We start from the raw sequence: 21,264 nt of genomic DNA, 5'->3' as shown, positions 1-21,264 counted from the left end.
GATTAGAAAACCATCGTTTAACCAGCCAGGCTTCTAAAACATTGCCCACCCTTGGAAACCGAGGAGCCCAAAATATTTGTACCCTCTAGCACTTGGTAATATACTTTGCATCAAGAGGCAAAAGGCCTGAGAATAATTTGTGCAGGCTAAATTGTTTGAATGAGCTTTCAGTAACTCATTTAACATCGGCCTGAATTATTTTAGCCTGTACCCGTAAATGCAAGCCTGAACACAAAGGCCAGCTAATGCTCCCACCAGCGTCCCACAGCGCGCTGGCACCACGTCAAGGTCTCCCAGGAGGAGCAGCCTCACTAACAGCCGGCACACACAGGCACAGGATGTGGCGGCTGAACGGGTTACGCATCCCAGACCCCAAACTCGCACGGGGCAGAACTGCAACAACGCAGAGCACTCATGAGCAAGGCTAGGGGAAAAATGCTGCTGTTTCATGGCCCTGCTTCTCCCGTTTCAACCGTCTGTAACGGCCTCATCCCCCCTGCCCACGAAAAAAGGCTACTGAGCTATAAAAAAAAAAGTGCTGTAACAAAAATCCAAAATGAAGCTTAGAATGAAGATCACCGTTTATAGAAAAGATGGCTAGCGCTGATCATTTATCCCCGGAAGAGGGTAAATTCTCGGTATCAACGGTGGGAGGGAAAGCTGGACAGAACCAGGAGCTGACAGCCAGCCTCCTAGCACCTAATCCAAGTCATTGGTTTGTGGGAAAAGAAACCTTTATTAGTCGTCACCTTTGTCTACAGGCTATGCATTAGGGGGAAAAATTGGACTTGTAAAAAAAATCTTATAAAAAAAAAAAAACCTTCTTCTTCCCCTTTTGGATTAAGAAGAATTTCAGAGTAAGACTGTACACACTGTGGTAGAAGTGATTTACAAACACCCATTGGTTTCCAGGACAGTTTTACTACTACATGCAGTACTGTCTCGGTAGAACAACAACCAGAACACACTAAAAACATTGACTGCTTTCCAGAAACTTACTTCTGATTTCTCATTGCCTTTTTTGAAAATATGCTTAACTCATACCAGGGAACTGCTTTAAATATTAGGTTAAGTGTGTGCTTTGGTGAGAAACTGAGAAAGAGATCAGGAAAAAAAAGGGGGGGATAAAGTTCAGACCTTTCAAGAAAACTTCCAAGAACTTTGCATAAGATACCTAATTTCAGTGACCAGTCAGAAACAGCAACTCAGGATAGAATCAGGAGACCAAAAGGTACCTGTATCTTTTATTGGAACAGATCAAATAAATGTTTCTTCATTGTATTTCACTGCAAAGTAGCGTATAATCATTCTATTTTGTTACTGAAAAATATTTATCTGCTTACTAGAAATACATCTTAAAGGCGTGGCTCGATTTCTAATAAATGGAGAGAAATACTAGAAAATTGTTTTACAGAATCACAGAATGTTTCAGGTTGGCAGGGACCTCTTAAGATCTGGTCTAACCCCCCTGCTCAACCAAGGTCAGGTAGAGCAGATTGCCCAAGTTGTGTCAAGTTTTGATCATCTCCACAAGTGAAGACTCCACAACCTCTCTGGGCAATGTGTACCAATGCTCAGCCACCCTTGCAAGAAAAAAGTTAACAACAACAACAAAATGCTTAAGCGTTCACATGGAATGTCATGTGCTTTAATCTGTGCCTGTTGCCTTTTGTCATGTCACTGAAAAGTGTCTGACCCTCACTTCTGTGCACCCTCCCTCCAGGTATCTACAGACATCAATTAAAAAAAAAATAAACAAACTTCTCCAGCCTCCAGTCCCAGCTCTCCCAGCCTCTCCTCATATGAAAGATGCTCCAGTCCTTTAATCATCTTTACAGTCCTGCACTGGACTCCCCAGTTGCTCCACGTCTCTCTTGCACTGGAGAGCCCAGGCATGGCCTCACCAGCGCTGCACAGCGGGGAAGGACCACTTTTCCCAACACTGCTGGCAACGCTCTGCCTAATGCAGCCCAGGATGCTGTTGACCACCTTCGCCCTGCGGGTGTATGACTGGCCCATGGTCACTTTGCTGTCCACCGAGGCCTTCCATGCACAGCTGTTTTGCAGCCAGTCAGCTCCCAGCACGTACGGGTACCTGGAGTTAGCCCACCTCTGATATGGGACTTGGCATTTCTCTTCATGAGATTGCTCCCAGTTCGTTTTTCCAGCCCAGCAAGGTCCCCCCAACAGCAGCACAATGCTCTGGTCTATCTGCCACTCCTCTACTTTGTATCACCTGCAAACCTGTTGAGGGTGCACTCTGTCCCAGCATCCAGTTCAGTAATGAAGGCTGTGATCCTGCTTCTTGCTGGGCTCACTTCTGGGATCCTAAATGCCACCACCTCACCTAAATAAGCCAATAACAATAACACTGTAGCTCCCCAAGTTGTTCAAGACTTGAACCTTTCTGAGATCTTCTGAGCACTGAGAATCCTCTACTACATTCAGCCTTATGGTTTCTGCAATCCCTCATGTGAAAAGCAACAGAAAACCACAAATTCTGAGTGACTCAGCCACTAACTCTCATTCATATTTTCCAGCTTTACTTTTCAAAAGTATTTATGCTTAAGCCCAGCAATAAACTGTCTGACAAGAACACACAAATAGTTGGCATTTCAGTTATCTTCAGAGTAGACTCCAGTTACAGAGAATAAACTAACTTTTTGGTTTTTGTTTTTGTGTGTTGTTTTTTTAAGATACAATTCTTTACCGTATAGGACTGTCCTCTAGCATTTTCACATTCTAGCACAACAGAATTGGCTGCAATATGGATTCCTGCTTCGGCAGGTATCACCCCACAGTCGAAAGAAAGTAATCATCACTCGCCCCGGGAACCACTGCCTGTCTGATGTTATCACTGACATACGCCTTCTTCCGTGAAAAACCCATAGTAATAACGGCAAAGGAAGCTTTATGTTTTCCAAAATATGAAGCAAAGACAGACCAATTTGATCTGTAACGCCAGCAGAGATGAGTAGTCTGCCTTTTATCTTAGGGAAAGATAACCAGTAGATCTTATTGTGAGTATGTAGGCAAGACCATACACAAACCAGGCTTGGACCACAACACTGAATGCCTTTCAGTTCGGCAATTTATTTCTCAAGCACATTGGCTACGTCTTCAGGTTGCAGAACTACTGAAATATTCTGAGCGCACACAGAACCAAGTACACGGATGTTTCTTCCATGTGAGAATTGGTGGGGCATGGTAAGTTAGACATCAAAAGAACTACCCACAATATTTTAAACGTGGCCTCTTTCCTGGCTTATAATCTTCATTTAATCAGTAAACACTACCTGTTTTGCTACCTGCTTATGCTTTTAAGGACAAGATTAACTATTAATGCATTAATCATAAGTCTGCTTCTCTTTGCGGAAAATATACTCGATCCTGCTTGTTTTTGTAAGGAAAAAAAATAAGATTGTGGTTCTTTTTCAACTATTTCACCTTTACCCTTTACATATTTCCAATATTTGACTAGCCTGAAAATTCACTGAGGCAAGCAGTGATTTGCTACATTATCTCAAGTTATAGTTTTACTCTGAAGTTTGGAGAAGAGTAAAATAGAATCCATGGAAAAATTAAAGGAGGAACTATTCAGAGGATTTAAACGATTTATGGAGTAGTTATGATATTTCCCAGGTTTTACTGAGCTTTTTGTACAAAACACAATCAAATTTTTAAAAAATAAATAAATAATCAAGAATGAAATGCAGATGTACTGTCAGAGGACAAAATTATTTGACACTATTTCCTCACGATGTTGCTTCTAAATATGACAGAACCATCTCCATACCACAGTGCTATCATGACAACAGAAAAGTCTCCTGTGGGCTATATTCCACACATTGATTCTTGTCTTGAGACCAGGCTGGATGTGGCTTTGAGCAACCTGCCTAGTGGGAGGTGTCCCTGCCCATTGCAGGAGGTTGGAATTAGTTGATCTTTAAGGTCCTTTCCAACCCAAACCATTCTGTGATTTAGTTTTTTGTCTGTTTTAAATTATACTACTATGGAGACAAAGAAACTGAAAAATACTCCACTGCTGTCAAAACAGACTTTAAAATAAAAAGAATATGATCTAGTCTTAATGTTAAAGGACTTCTTGTTCCCTTTAAAGGCAAAAATATTACCAAAAAGGTGATTGAATAGACTGTGTGTAAATTAACTGACAGCAACAGAGCCACCTCTCAAATCCAGGAGTGACCTTGACCTTCTAGTGACAAGCACTTTGAAAAGATAGTACTATTATCTGCCAAGTCTCTTGATAAAGCACTGCCACGTGCACTACACTACACACAACACGGTGTTCTGTTCAGTTCATGAACATCACGAGTTCCTAATGCTTCACACCTGAATACTGTATTTCTATGCAACACTAACAGATCATAAAAGCTTTGGGCACAAATCTTGTGTTACATTTCAACAGCCCTCAGCATAGTGACAGCATTCAAACAAGGTAAATATTTAATCAAGAAAACGCACTTCTTTTGCAATGCAAGGAATTCTTGCATTACAAAATTTTACTAAGTGACTCAGCACTTTGACAATAATGTACATTTTCAGTCATAGAATAAGCATTTAAACAGATTTAAATTCTCTCTTCATATAAAAATATGATTCTTACCTCCTTGGAAGGACTTTAAATAGATATATAGATATAGATATATATACACACACATATATGCATGGACACTACTGTGCTCAGACGTGAATCCATTTTTTCCTCTTAAGATACATGCGATAAAAACACGATTAAAGCTGTTTTTATTTTGCTATCAAAGTTCTCTGTACTTAACAAAGCACATAGAGAATGAGGGGAACAAACTCATCAGGTACCAAAGAAGAGTAAGCTACCGTTAATCTGAATAAAATACACTGTTAGCAAGCTGACTGGTAATGGCAGTTGTAATCTTTCAGAATCTTTTTCCTACAAGTTATTTTAAAAACATCTGGGCTTAAAATAAATCTTCATTAAAAGACTCTCATTTATTTCCCTCAACACATAAAAGCATATAAAACAAAACAATACCCTGAAAGAGGCATTACCATTAAACTAGCAAGAACACCTCATTCCACACCCAAAAAAAATTTGTAATATTTACAAAGCATTTTATGGAAAGCGCATGTTTGAGTAACTTTCATGCTTGCATACTTCAAGGAAAACATTTACATAACCTTTCTGTTATCTGGTGTAGAGAAAAGAAAATATCTGTTGAATAATAATGTCAGTAAAAATACTTTCATTTATGCACACTTACTGCAATCTCTCTACAGGCCGACATGGATATCCCTGTACCTTCAATTTGCTTCAGTGCATACTCCTTTTCATCTTTTCTGTACAAAAAAAAGAGAGAAAGAAAGAAAGAGGGGAATATTTTTAGCTCTGATTTATATTACACCAATCAATACAAGTATAATGATTTATTTTGATTTGGTCTAGATCAAGAAGCTGAAAAGCCGATCTGTTTTTATGTATAAATTACACTTTGGTATTAAAAGCAGGTTTCCTTTTTAACAGAGACTTCCAAAAATACACACAAAAACTCCTGTTTAAATAAGCTTTGTTTACCTATTTCCACTTCTCTCTAAACCATCCTGTTAATGGAAAATACATCTATAGGGTATTTTGATGGACACTTTTCCTGAAATTTTCGAATTCTCTCTATCATGAAAAAGCAGCACATTCACATCCCATGCCTGAAAGACTCCCCTGGAAGTACCTAGAAACTACAAGGATCTTACTTGATTTTATGAGCCAGCATCAATTGACTTTTAATTTAAAAACATAACAGCATTTCATAAGTAATTATACATTGAAAGAACATGAATTTCACCGGGCAAGTCTGTGTTTGCCAGCCACAGGACTCCTGTCAAGCACTCACTACTACGGACCCCTACACAGTACGTGAAACTGCTCTGCCTGAACATGGTATTATCCTTTTAAATAAACATAGTTGGAAGTAATTTCTGGCTGTCAGGGAAGACAACCAGAACAAGAACATGAGGAGTACCTCAAAGCCCTTGTGACACAACATAATCACCTTAATGCCCATGGTAAGGTTGGGTAGGATTCAGCTGGAAGCGATGGGCGTTGATAAGCAGCATTACCCACAGTGCTGACGCACTTATGCGGGCCCACCGACTACAACTTCTGGACCACTCAGTAGTCCACAATCCCCCATCCAAATTCCCTACAGCATCTCTGGTTGACTCAAGTTTCCCCCTTTTCTGGTCCCACACTGTTTCATTTTGCTGCCCTGGTTTCAGTTCGTCTTGCTCCCACCTCCAGGTCCAGGTCCTGCCCAGCTCCAGCGTCCTCGAGAAACCCCATCTCTGAAACTCGGTATGAGCGGAGCGATGTGGGGAAGGGATGGGATTGACCAGAAATTAAAACCACCTACACATGTTTGTAATTACCGATTATCGTTTTTACCAACAATTTTCAGTAGCAATTAAATCCACAAAACGTATCTATAGCTAAGATTGTGGTTAGCTCCCATTTTACCTGTTTCACACTACATTTTTTGACGTGAAAATTCAGCAAGAAAAATTCCAATCTTATTCTGACTACAAATTAAGTTGGTGCACTGCAAGCTTTGCAAAAAGGTAAATCCACCTCTGAAGATGAGTCATCCAGCAGCTGTTCCAACTGGAAAACCTGGGCTCTGTTATTTCACCCTAGCTCAAAAACAGTTGTTACTCCTCTCTCAAACAAGCACCTACGTGAAATCTTTGGAAATCATTTGCTATGTTTGAAAAGATATCCCCTCCAAATTAAAAACAGAGAAAAATCAGTGGTAATGGAGTTACCATCTGCTTTATTTTAAGCTGGGCGTTTCATTGTGTTTGGGATTTGGTGCAACAGCGCTCCCAAAGCAAGCAAGACTAAGCATGTTAGGCTACAGGCTCCAACAGGCCTCTCTCTACTGATAGGCCTGGAGAAACAAAAGGTCCTTCTGCAGCTGAAAAGAAAGAAATGGGTTACTTTAAGGTGACCTACATGATTCTAGAACTGCCAAAAGGAAGAAATACCTTCTCATTCTGCACTGATCTGTGGAGAAATACAAAAGGACAGTAGCTTACACCGTGCCTTGCAACTACATCAGAAATATTCACTTATTCGGACACTTGGATGCAAATCTTAGCAACACATATGACAAATGAATATAGCAAGATTAGACTCTTCCCTTCTAAAAGAGGCTCTTGTTCCTTTATGCTAAATAAATTAAATGCTTTATAACACACTATTTTGAACATATAACTTCAGATTCTGCACTGAGGGGAAAAAAGAGTTTAAGAAGTTACCATTACTAAGATTAGGCCACCCACTGCATTAACACAGATAATCCGTAAGAGCTGCTCACCAAGGACCCTTTTAGGAACAATTTCAGAAATGGAAGAGCCTCCTTCCTAAGCAGGACTCCTCACCAGGATCTACTGACATGATAAATCAGATTCCATCTTTGCTCCCCATAGAGCAGCCCTTTTTTTTTTCGTGAATTAGTCATTTACAAGAACTTGGATCACGACACAGATACAGAACCAAGAAATCTGTGCCTTTACAGGTGATAAGCTCATATTTTATCTTTTAGAAATTTAGATTTCATTAAATTTTAAGAAGTGAATAATAAATGCTCATCCCCTCTCATAGAGGGTTCTACCTATGCAGATAGAGATTTACATAAAGTGCGAAGTATTAACTTCATTATTTGGATCACGTACTGAAACTATGAAGACAAAACTGTGTTGTCTGCAGAACCCAAACCAACTCCAGACATTTAAAATTGCTCACGGGTTTTAAACTAGAGTCATGCTCACACTACACAGTACAGAACGATCCTGCGCTTACCAGCTGAAGTCCCAGTACAAAATGGTCACTACAAAAGTGAAGTGCGCCCTTCCTTCGGCACATCTCCTTAAGCAGGCACACCACCACACGGATACAACAGCACTGACCTAGCTCTGCAAGGCAAGCATTAAATTCAGTTACCCAGGCCTGGGCAGACTGAAGGACGCTGCAGAAAACGGGTAAGCTGTTTGGCATACACTGCATTCAGCAGAATTGCTTAACACCACTGCAAGTCTGTCATCATCTAACACCAACCATTCCACATAGGATTTTAAGATACAAATGAGAAACGATGAAAGATGCTTAAAAAAACAACACATCACCATAAGACATTAGAGCACGTGGGTTAAGAAGACAGTATCACTAAGCAGCAAACAACATGCTTCTAGGACATCGGGTTTTGTGAACAGTGAGCAAAAATGGGGATAATTAAAACACCTAAAATAAATGGGCATCAAGTACAAAGAACTCCAAAAATACCATATTCTAGGTCTCACAAAACATCTGTTTGTATTTTACCAACAATTTCAAATCATAGCCTCCTTTAAGTATATCAATATCATTTACTAGTTTTGGCAGAGAGGCAAGGTTATATGAATATGTTTCCAAAGTTAAAGGTTCTTATTAAGCAAACATAATGGCTGCTTAAAGCACTTTCCAAAAGATCTCCACCAACTGGTACTTTAACAATATTTCTCATTTAAGAGTAACCTCAAGATAATTTGAGAAAGGAATATATTTAAATCATCGACACTGAGTCAGTCCATGCAATCTGATGAAATACACAATTCTGTTCACTCAATAAAATGGTCTTAAACAGCCAAAGAAAAAATAGGTACTTTATTAGCTATTTCTCTGCTGTGAGAGTTCCATAAATAATGTAAAACGTAGTGATATGCAAGTATACTGTTCAACTCCCTCGAGACCTGTGCTCTTAAGAAACACCGTGGGCAGAGGGAATTATTTCTGCTTAATGTTGAATATACAGAAAAGCTCCAGTGAACCTGAAACATATTTCAGGAACTCATATGGAACAATACAGTTTTCATTTTCATAAATTCTTCTCTGACAGATGCTACATCAGTGCATTTTTCATTCGAGAGTGTAGCAAGCAGGAGCCAGGTTAGAAAACAAAGCAGAACAATGAGCTCCACAGGTCTGGGAAGAGGCAGAAGGCACCATGACGGGGGCAGCCAAGCAGAAGCAAGGTCCCTGTGCGAAGATACTACCCTCGGGTCCACACTACCAGTGTCCTAGAAGCCAGCCCACGTGCCAGGAGGTCCTGCTCTGCCCATTTGTGCCTGAGGGCAAGGGAGAAGGGTGCATGGCAAAGCTGGACCAAGAGGGTTCAATTAGACAGCCACCCCAGCACAAAGGTGGCAATGTGCTCTCAGGTCCGAGGGAAAACACAGCAGAACGCAAATGGAAAGGAAATCTGTCCTTTAAGAGGCTGCAACTTGGTTTTTTATTAAAACTTTTCAAAACAGATGCAGAGGAGTGTGACTTACAGAACGGCTTCTCTCCAAGCTCTCACTTCCCTTATCCAAAACTAGGAGTAGAAATTAAAATGAACGGTGTTTCTAGGCTCAGAAGCATTACTATTCATACTACTTTAACAGGAAATAGCTTCTTACAAAAAAAAAAAAATGAGACTGATGATGAGTTACTCCTCAAAACTTCCTGACCATGTATTCCACATTACCGAGCACAAGGCTCCCTCAAAGCCTACCAGCAATCGTTCAGAACATCTCTCTGAGAAAAACCCATACCGGTGTAAGGCTGCAGCTTGGTCTTTCAGCTTAAGCTTTCGTCCCTCACCAATAAAGATCCCATTCTGTAACTCCTCAAGGTTAATGTTAACATTTTAATTTGTACAGTGCAAAGGAAAATTCTGTCCTTTCCCCACAAAAACGTACTTAGCTGGCTCAATGTCCAGTTACAGCATTCAATGCAGAAAATAAGAAATGTTACCTCCTGGGTAACACTTTCACTTTTCCTTTTCCAGATACTTTAAAAAAAAATCACCTTAGAAGTGTACAGTTCGGATGACTTACAACACAACAAGAAACAAGCCAACGGAAGACTAGAAACAGCTTGTCCAAGACCATAAGGAAAAAAACGGAGGATCTGAAAATAGCACATGGTTCAAACTATTGTTTTATCCATATTATTCAAATTTTTCAACTTCTAATGATGGTCCCTCTTGAATTCAAAAAAAATTTAACATACCAAATCCATAATTAATTAGCCACATCAAAGAACTGGCCTGGAAACCTATAATCATACTTAAGCTACAACTGTGACTATTATACCAGTTAATACAGATATTAACATTATACCATATACTAATTTTCTCAATTAAGAGCAGAGCATTGAAAATAGAAAATAAAGCGTGCAATGCCTTAAACAAATAAAGTACGCAATAAACATTCCAAGACCTAGCTAGAAAACACTAACAAAATAACAAGTCACCCTTGTAAGCAATGCTAATGGAATAATCACATTTTTGTGGCGCGCATAATTGTGCCTTTATAGGGCAAAGGCCGGGAACACTACACAGCCCAGCGTCCTTGAAGCAGAGTGCTGCAGGAGCACCACATTCCCACAGACAGCCAGTTCGACTCTAATCACTCTGTTTAATTGTGCCACTCAGCAAGAAGTTCAGCAGTCAGCCAGAGATCCCCAACAAGAGTTACAAACGTTTTATCCCCTAAGCGATGACAAAACCATGACACTGAAGAACACCTAGAAATTAAGTGAAAAATCCCTCCGTGGTATTTGGCTCACGAAGCTTTCCAGGAGCAAAGCCACTAAAGGGATCCCATTCGGCACTGGCTAACGGGCACAAGCTGCCCGCAGATACAGAGCACGTGGCCACAGCCCTTTAAGAAGGTATTAGCAGCAGTAAAAGTGAAAAGGTCCAGAATTGACTGGAAAAGGTGTTCTGATCCTTCCAGGAGGACAAGTGCGTTGGGCACAGGAAAGGAGGACAAATGTGTAGCACACATGAAAGGACCATTCATATGGATACAGCAAACACGCATCCCTTTGCGTGCTTGAACCTGGGCCTGGCTTTTCCTCTTCACAGACAGGTAGAAAGCCAATTTCCCTAGCAGGCAGCAGCTACGCAAGCCCAGCACCATTTCAGAGTCCTGATGTCCAGCCCGCAGGCACAACTACCACATACACTCCTCTGCTGGTGCCATCCACACTGCCTGCAAGACGGTGAGGTTCATCCCTTCCGGGATGTACTCTCTGAAAATACATGCCAGTGGTTGGAGCGTGGTGTCGAACAAGTCCTAAATTTTCTACCTTCAAAAGATGGCTGTAGGAAGCTGCATTCTTCAAAGCCTTTCATAAAACACTGTGACACTAGGAATTACACAGAAACAAGGTGAAAAAAAAACACAAGAAATGGTGCATTCATTTTTCCAGAGGGCTATGAAAAAAATAAAACAGCAATTACAAACACATGCTCAAAGGTGACAGACAGAATATGACAAACCATTTTAGGGGATTTTCTTTAAAAGTTGCTATCAGTGAAATGGAAAATGATATGCAGACTTAACTGAAGTCAAGACCAAAAAGGGTTGCAACAGAAAATATGCTATTATGCCCCCTAGAATTAGAGAAACTATTTCTACCTCTAGAACAGGAGTTAATGTCTCATTAGTATTAGCATCGTTATACTAACGAACTTTTTTTTTTTAAGCAAATCTTTGCTATGGTTTAGAGCCATATTAACCAAATGCTGCTTCTTGGTTTTCACTAGCAGACCTGAACAATTTGTGCCTTTTGCATATGATTGTTGCAACATCAGACCAAAAATCTTGGGGTTGAAAAGCAACCAATACAGATTTGCCTTTAAAAAAAAAAAGTCAGCATCACCAAATAGAACTCATTTTGCACTCCAATGTATACTGAAGCATCTCAGTAGCATGAATCTTGGAGGACTAAGGAAAGAAAAAAAATAATTAAAGCTGAGTTTGCATCTCCTCTGCAACTACATGGCTAAGTAAAGACATTGCAAGATATGTTCAAACATGGAGCAAACTGCTTACAACAATTAGCCTTAAAAATAATAAAAAAAGACTTCCATCACATACATTATAAGAAACACACAGGAGAACAATCTCACAGAGCTTAGCCTGCTGGAAAATCTGACACATCCCAGCGATGTAAAAGAGCTCATATTACAAGTACCACTGGCATCAGGCTATGAAAAGACACTCAGTGTTATCACACTACCCTATTAGAAGTTGAACTATACCCTGATTTTGTTCTGTTATCTATAGAATATCCTCGGGTGTACCTTTAAAAACCACTATTGATATGGCTGCTCTTCTGTCTATTTATTCCTCTGCAAACCAGTCTATGAACTCAGGAGGAGATCTGTGCGTTAAAGAAGAAGGCAAGTTCTCAAAGTGATGCTGGGGTACTTGCCTTTAAACATGACACCCTTATACTCTGCCCTTCCACAGAGCCTCACAAAATATGCAAAGTAACCATTAAAAAAGAAATGATCTTCACAATACCTATGATAGACACTCTTTATGTATGAGAAGACAACTGATTAAAAAGACAAAAGAGTGAATCTGAGCACTGCTAACACTCTGTATGTCTTAAAAAATACTCCATTTCCCCCCATATTAATTTGATCAGACTGGGAGTGGGGAATAGAGGTCTCTTAACATTAACATAAGACTAGGACTGTTCCAGCACCATTAGACTTGACCTAACCAGATCCACTACCTTTTTCCAGCAGTTCCCAATTCAGAAAATTAAAAGCAAATCTTTATAGCACAGATACCGTCTATCTGTTAACAACAGTTAGAGACACTTTCACAGCCGCTGACAGATGTTCAAGATCTCTCTAACAACAGAGAACTGGAAAACATATCAGCCATAGCTAAGCCTTTACATAATAAAAGGCAAGGAAAGAGAGCACTTCAGCCACTGCCACTCAAAAGCCCCTGGAGAAGACCCAGAGACCTCAACCAGCTACAGGGCTTGTGCCACTGCTAGAACCAGACTGGCTCCAACGAGTGGTTGAGAACCATCAAGCTCATGCGAGTAGGTTTATTTTATAACAGATTGGCATAAGCAGACTCGACAGCTTGCTTATAAATGTGAAAACCAAAGTGTTCACATTCAACTTGCAAAGTTGTAAAATTATTCTGTCACTCCAGGTAACTTCTTTCAGCATTCGTTGTATTAAAGCAGGGGATGGAATGGTACCTGACCTTATTTATAGGTTCAATTACAGCTAATTAACAGCTTTAGGAAACACCTCCTTTCTGGAAAGGCTACTGATTATTTGTTGGATTTTAAGGATCCATATTTGAGCATTTGTTACCTTGAAATAAGCAGCAGCAGCAAGAAGAAAAAAAAACAAAAACACTGAAATAAGGAGAAAACGAGCTTTTATTTATCAGTGAATTATGTTTCAAGGACACAGATACAGGGTCCTTTAGACTATGCCAAAAAGAAATCTGCCTTTTGTTTCATAAAATCACTTTTGAGGAGCATGTTTGTGACTGACCACAAATGTCAATAACATTAGCCATCTGTTTTTCAGTAATTTTAAAAGTCCTAAAACCTCAGTGTAAAACCATACTGTAAATACACAGCTCAGCTCACTGCACACCATGTCTCTCTCTGTAGTGCATATCTGGTTAAATACTGCAACTTGGATAGGTGGGAAATTGCTATTAAAACAACAAACACTATGAAGCCTGTGTTTGTTTTAAGTCTCTTCAGCAAGAACCTCGGTTTGAAACACAGCACTTTTTTTTTTTTTCTAAATTAGTATGATGCATTAGTTTCACCCAGAGCAGGAAGAAATTATTGACTCAATGTAAGACTTAGACAACAGCCTAAAAACTGCACTTATTTAGTTTTCCTTTCCTGGTTCATGACACAGTAAGTGTCTCCTCTAAAGCGTGTAGGAAGCACAGATTTATCAGAGATCTGTCACACTTCTGCTCTTCTTTTTCTCAGATGTTTCAGCTCAACAGATTGAACACATGAAGTCTTCAACTCTCTTCACTAAAGCTACACGAAAGTTCACACAAAGTGAATGTAATTCTTAGTTAATAAACTAAGTTAGTTAATAAACTAGCCTTTATGTCCAAAATCTACAGTCCAAATCATTAGCAAGAAGCAAGACACAATGTTTATGAAGCATCTCCATTTTGCCTGAGGTTGAAGCAGAGAGGAAATTAGAACTCCACACAGCTACAAATGTCTTATTCCAGCCACTAAGAGCATCCTGCTACTTCCCAGCAATTAGCGAAGTCTTGAGTTAGCAACCATCTTATCTGTTCCCAAGGAACCCCAGTCAGGTGCTGCTTCCTTTGAACTTTAAGCCTGTGCATGCTCTCTTTTTGGGTTAAAAACTGTCTGGATGGCCAGGTCCAGAGAGTGGCAGTGAACAGAGTTAAGTCCAGCTGGCGACCAGTCACGAGTGGCATTCCCCAGGGGTCAGTGTTGGGGCCCATTCTCTTTCATATCTTTATTGATGACTTGGATGACGGAATTGAGGGCACCCTCAGTAAGTTTGCAGATGACACCAAGTTGGGGTGAAGTGTCGGTCTGCCAGAGGGTAGGAAGGCCCTGCAGAGGGACCTGGACAGGTTGGGTTGATGGGCAGAGGCCAGTGGGAGGAGGTTCAACATGGCTAAGTGCCGGGTCCTGCACTTTGGCCACAACAACGGTACAGGCAACACTACAGGCCTGGGGCAAAGTGGCTCAAAAACCTGTGCAGAGGAAAAGGATCTGGGGGTGCTGACTAATGCTTGCCTGAACATGAGCTGGCAGTGTGCAAAGGTGGCAAAGTAAGCCAATGGCATCGTGGCTTGTATCAGGAGTAGTGTGGCCAGCAGGACCAGGGAGGTGATCATCCCCCTGTACTCTGCTCTGGTGAGGCCACACCTCGAGTGCTGTGTTCAGTTTTGGGCCCCTCAGTACAAGAAGGACATCGAGGCCCTGGAGCATGTCCAGAGAAGGGCTACGAAGCTGGTGAAGGGCTTGGAACACAAGTCCTATGGGGAGCGGCTGAAGGAACTGGGGTTGTTTAGCCTGGAGAAGAGGAACCTCAGGGGAGACCTTACTGCTCTCTACAGGTACCTGAAAGGAAGCTGTGGGTCGGCCTCTTCTCACAGGTAACTAGTGATAAGACCAGAGGGAACAGCCTCAAGTTGCTCCAGGGGAGGTTCAGGTTGGAAATCAGAAGTTTCTTCTCAGAAAGTGTAGTCAGACATTGGAATGGGTTGCCCAGGAAGGTGATGGGTTCACCGTCCCTAAGGGTGTTTAAGGAAAGGTGCTTAGGGACATGGTTTAGTGGATAATAGTGGTAGTAGGGGGACGGTTGGACCAGATGATCTTGGAGGCCTTTTCCAACCTTAATGATTCTATGATTCCATAGTGAAAACAGGCTTCTCTTGAGCTCTTTCAGTAGCCTTTAAGGGCAGCTTGGATCAAGTTTTACACCAACATTTTCTCCCTACCACTGAACCCATGCTAAAGGTAGAATAAATGGCATTCAACGGGTAATGGTCTTTTCTGACGTGAACTGAAGTTCAAATTAAATTTGGTAGTTCATCTACCTCTGTTTCTCATTTGGAGCATGACAGAACTGGGCCAAGAAACACCTGGTTATCCTCTGCAGTGACTGGTTTTAATCAAAGGAATGAACACAAAGCTAACTTTGAAGTCTGCAACGTCCTTGGGAACATGGCAACAACTCACACAGGAAGTCTGTTTCAGGAACAGAAGCACTCGAAGACACAGGCTGAAAGCCACTGCTGCACCAACAGCACTGAACACAGCCACTTCGGAGTGAGCGAGGTGCTAAGTCTTATCGTGAAGCTGTGGTAATCCATGGAAGCATAATACTGGTGAGAATTTTCTCTAAACGCCTTTGAATTTGCAGAATTCATGAACCACAAGACAAGAGGCTCCTCTTCTAAAACAATCTGCTTCGGAGTCAAACAGCTCATCTGACGCTGCCAGAACTTCACGCATGAGCGGCCTTTGTATCATCAGATCTCTTCAGGCACAGGGGCCCCATGAGACAGCAAAGCCACAGGAGAGTCAAGGGCACTTGTGGTCGGAGCAGTCCCAGTGCTACCAGTCTGGGTGCTCTGAGCACTCTGGTAAGGGCAGGGAAAGAAAGAGCGCGACAGAAGAGGCAGAAAACCTTTTCTGGCCACACAGAGATGACTGACTCTTTCTGCAATTAATGCATGAGGAAACCAGATACATTGCTTCAAAACAGCAGAGTGTCCTACTTTACCTCTGGACGTCGTTTCCTTTCTGGAAGATCTAGCTTCTGCCTCCCAATCAATTGCCTATAACATTCATTTTCACTTGATTATATAAAGAAATCAATAGCATCTTCCACTTCAGTCAGCAGGGAATGGCAATCGACAAAATAACCTTACTGTACACGAGGCCCAGTTTATGAGAACATATGTTTAAATCCATGTTGTCTAAGGCTGTCCACAGTTCATACTTGTGCTCTTATTTACACCAGATCCCCTACCTGTAAGTGAGAAATTCAACACTGCTAACACGCACGGGGAGCTATAGCTGCTGCTTTGCCTATCGGAAAGCCTGACCTCTGTGTGGCTTCATCTGCACAATGCATGACCCCAGAACTGTTGAAATCCATAAACTCTGTGGAAAACAGATGACAGCTGAGGGAGAAACAAGAGGTTATGCAAAAGCCTCAACCTAAAATATTCATTAAAAAACTGCTAATCCCAAAAAAAGACAAAAGTAAACAGAAACAATGTCCTTCAGAGATCACCTGTTCCAGTAACCTCTGCTCCATCAATCTTTCTCACGGTAAGAAAAGGTACTTATACTTTCCAATTCAAAAAATAAACATGAAATAAGACACCCATTCTGCAAAGATCAGTTTACACAACCTCAACAACACTCCTTTCATCCTTATCAGGTACACTAATATTTCATAAATCCTTTAAGAAAATACTGCTAAACCAGACTTGTACTCCCACAGAAAAGCCTAAGGAAACATTAATGAAAAATTCAGATATAGAAGTATCCATTGATTTAAAGGCTATCGCAGGATTTTGTTAATAACAACTAACTTTGATTTGAAAGGTTTCCTTTTCTGTAGTTTATTTGTTCTCGAATCTACTGAGATAACTGAAGCTCAGAAGAGTCATTATTTCTAATACCCTCACAACTACCATTTTTATCTGTCAGTCAAATCAGACTATCTTATAGTCAAGTGATCCATATAAACAAAGTCCCCAGAGCAGGGAGGTCTTTTATAAACCTAAATTATTTAGATACATTCACTCATAAGTCAAGCCAAAACAGTAAAGGTTTTGTCTCTGCTATACAAGTAGAAATTGTTCTTCATTTCCTAAAGTGACATTCTGAGCTAGGCAATTTAATCCAAAAGCAGTTGCCCTGGACCAGCTTCAGCATTCCTTCAGGCAAACATACTGTTGTTGAAACAAATAATTTTTATTTATTTTTTTTTAAGTTCTGATACTTTGCAAAAGAAACTAAAAAAAAAAAACCACAGCCTGTGTCAATTCTTGAATACTCGGAAACAAGCTCAAGAAACAACATATCTTTGAAAGACAAAGGCAAGAGCTGAAAATCACTTCTCCTAAAGATCCTTTCCTGTATCATACACATGGACCGTGCGATATCCTGAACAATACTTCAAGCAGCAATAAGCATATGTAAATATAAACTTATTTTGCAGCATAGAACTCGTGAGTTTAAAAGAGAGGAAAAAAGATTTGGGTCAGACAGACAGCATCTGTACAAGTCACAAGTTCGATTAAGGCCACAGGAGAGGCAAATGCTCTTTCAGGAGATACTTTCAAAAGGCATAGGAAAACGTTACGTCACTAAATGAGTCTCTAATGAAATTTGGTTAGACCATCTCACAGAAATTCTGATTACATGTGCAACTAAACATGAGGCATTCTCAATCTCAGCAATTTTTTTTTTTCTTAAATCATGCATGATGTGATAATCTTGAAGGTAAGTTTATGAAAGAAACAATTCTACCTACAAAGCAACAGATTAGATAGGATGACCCAGAAATACACCTACATGTTAAATTTCCAGGTGAGGTAGTTCATGTGAGAAATATTTAGCCCCTTTTCTATCTTGCTTTGCACCTTTTTACCAAGTGGGGTGCCAAAAGCAATCTCTTCTCCCTCCTTTGCTCTCACTGCCTTTTCCTGTAGCGTTATTAGAAAACTCTTAACCCTCTCCCCCTGTAACAGGAAACTTCTTTAAAAAAAAAAAGAAAAAAGCTAAATCTTGAGAGATTTTCCTTCATAGCTTATTCTGTGCTACCTTATGCATGAGTCCTCCTCTGCAAGCTTGGCAAAAATCTTCATCTGCTTCTCTCTCAAACTCAACCTCTTCTGCTTCTCATCACCCACACTCATCTCATTTCTTCTTCCATCTCCTACCACCACCCCGATGCCTCTGCACTTGCCCTAGCAGAAAATGAAACACCAGCTGAATGCTGTTTGCGTTCTGGCAGGCCACGGGCCACACGGCTCATCTCTGTGCTCAGAGGGCAGCAGAAGAAAGGACAAAAGCGCTATGGGGGAGACCATACGCACTGTGGGAAAAAAAATTACTCATCACCACTCACACTGTCCTCCTGGGCAGGAAGCTGAGCCACCAGCGCAGCTGGACTGCCAGCTCTCAGCGTGGCTCAATTATGAAATACTAACGAGCTCTTCCTACTTCAGGGGAGAAGGCATTGCAGACAACTAGTTAGACAGGTTTGTTTTAATTCAGTTTCTTCTCACACATGTTAACAGCGCTTGCTGCTATGAAGCGTTGTCAGGATTTGCATGTAAGCCTCGTATTTAGGCTTCCTTAGCGAGGAGAGATCATAGCAAGGCATGAACACCTTTAGCTATTCAATCTTCCCCAGGGTGGCAAGTTTCATCAAGGGGGGGGTACAAATGATGAAAGTAAGGAGCAAAACACTGCTTCTCACGTATCATCACAGGTAGAGATGTTGCTGCAGAGAAAGGTAACTGGTCAGGATCCGTCGCCTTCTGACTTGGGTCAATATTGCTGTGACGGAGCCTGCCACAGGACTGTACTAAAAACAGCAACCCCCACTGACAATTCAACTCACTTAAGTTCAAGACACTGTCAAACAGAGAAACTGAAAATTAAGTAAATAACACATCACAGACTTTCAAACATCTTACAAGCACTTACTTGCACTGGTACATAACTCTCCAGTTTCACATCCAGGAGAGTATAATGCTTGCCACATCAAGGAGCTGCCTCTCTCAACAGTAAACCTAACTGCAGTATCCAAGCTCTCGGTTCCCTGTGATTTTTACCCCCAGCACTGTTCATTCGCAGCACTTAGTCAACTCCGGTGCGAATTTCATTTCCTGACACAGTTGTGCTCTGTTACTTCAGCAATTTAAATGCTGAAGAATAGCAATATGGGGAGAACTGTACACAAATTATTGCTATACTAATATTGATTTAACAGAATAAACAGACTGCCTCTGCCTGTTCTACATCGAAGGTTTTCTGCCACCGCAGTGATCTCAGCCGTAAGTGTGACCAGAGGCAACCTCTGAACAACCCAACTCTGTTCGCTGAAGCCACGGTGAGTCGCAGCAGGAGAAAGGCTGTTTTTCCAAGGCATCTGTGCCTTGCAGCATTCCTCTTCTCTCTTTATCAATATTTTTCACTTCTGCTTCAAGCAAATAAGATTCATAATATAAATAAATAAATGAAAGTGAAGGTTCCTTGGCTGGCACCAAAACCAGCATTCCTAGGTTAGATTAAACACTTGCTCTGGCTACGGACTTCCCCTTCCTTTCTCTTCCCATGCCCTTTCCCTGAAGTTCACCTGACCTTGGGCAGACTTAGATGCTGTAAGCACTTCAGATCAGCTTTAAGGACTTCACGTTCACACTTCTACACACCAACATCACACAGAAGAGAACAGGCTCCCCCCCTTTAGTTACAAGGCTACAATACTCAAAAATGGGGGAGGAAGGGTGAATTTATTCATTTCCCCCCCTCCTATGACTGTAATTTACAATGATGTTTTTGAATCCACGTCACTGTTGCCCAGTTTCCAGAAGGGAATTCTGTACTTGGCAGTTAAGGTGGAGCCTGTTTTATACCAAATCTTATTTGGAACTTCAGGATATTAATAACAGTGCAATCTGACAACTTACAAGTTGCGACTTTCCTTTTAAAAAGTGTATTACTCTATCGGCACATAAATCAGTGCTCTTCAATCAGCAGATACATCGTATTAATCAAGAGTGATTTTATTACTGCAGCAGAGCACCGGGCAGTGCCAAACTGTATATACTTGCCAAGCATTAAATGGCAGGGTGGTCACTGCTGTCATTCTCTGCACTTACGTGCTTTCTAAAAGGCACTTTGAAACATGAGGATTAAAAATATTACATGCATTGTTATTTAGGGAAAAAATATATCATTTGTAATTGTATTTTAATAACTGCTGTTGCCCAAACCCAGGTAGTGAGCCAAAGAACAATAACGTGGCCGCAGCATGAGGGAAAGCCGACAGCTCGGTTGTTTGCTCAAAGGCAAGCAGGAGCGGCAGTACTAGAAAGGTTTTATTCACATGGAGCACTCAGGACCAGCTTCGGCTTTTACAAGTGTTACATCTGCTACTGCAGAACGAAGAACAGAGCGGCCTGTTTCCCGCTTGGATCCTGAATCCCATTATTCCTGGCGCGTCCCTGACTCGTCAGCAGCGGTACCTTTTCAGCTTGCTGGCTTGTGCAAACACCCTCCTGCAGGTGAGCAGACATTCAGATGAAGGAACAGAAATACTCTGCAGTGGCCTGAACTTACAGACTGATCTTTCCCGAAGAGTAAAGGGAAATAATTCAGACACGTACAACAAAAAAAAACAGAAATTCCAATCCACACGTCATCCTAAAAACTGCCTCTGATAGAAGTACATGAAGTCAAGCAACTAAACACACCATGGCAGCTTAAACCGTGGTCAAAGTAGCAGCAAGGAATGTAACGAGGAGATGTAAGATGTGAAACTAATCATACTTTCCTAGCCATGACTGGAAAAATTGCATTATTTTCTCTGTTTTACTGGACAAATGTGAACCAGTGTCCAAAGAAGCGTTAGCAGGAGTCAGCATGACGTATTTGAGGTAATACGCACACAGAAAAATAACTACAGATTTTCCAGCTACATGAAGAGCTAAACACTTAACGTTGGCAGCTGAGTTGCCATCCCAAGGTTTATCTGTATATCACTGTTCCCCCTCCAGTGATTTCAGCGTCCACTGAAATAAACCATGGGACAGCTTATACAGAGACCTGTTTTCTAGCCCTACTGGACTACAAAGATATCACTGAAAGTT

General features: G+C 41.1%; 1 protein-coding gene across 2 annotated transcripts in view; it reads right to left on the bottom strand.

The window, feature by feature from the left end:
• Nucleotides 1-21,264, bottom strand: part of CDK19 (cyclin dependent kinase 19) — a 127,730-nt gene that overhangs the window by 103,781 nt on the left and 2,685 nt on the right. The window contains exon 2 of one of the 2 annotated variants that reach the window (XM_066994423.1): nt 5,262-5,337. The exons of the other annotated variant lie outside the window; for it this stretch is intronic. Within the exon in view, the coding sequence (XP_066850524.1) occupies nt 5,262-5,337 (76 nt within the window). The remainder of the gene's footprint in view (nt 1-5,261; nt 5,338-21,264) is intronic. 2 annotated transcript variants of the gene reach the window in all.

Source organism: Anser cygnoides, chromosome 3 (assembly GCF_040182565.1).
Source record: "Anser cygnoides isolate HZ-2024a breed goose chromosome 3, Taihu_goose_T2T_genome, whole genome shotgun sequence".
Taxonomy (NCBI): Eukaryota; Metazoa; Chordata; class Aves; order Anseriformes; family Anatidae; genus Anser; species Anser cygnoides.
This window is presented reverse-complemented; position numbering and strand designations above follow the sequence as displayed.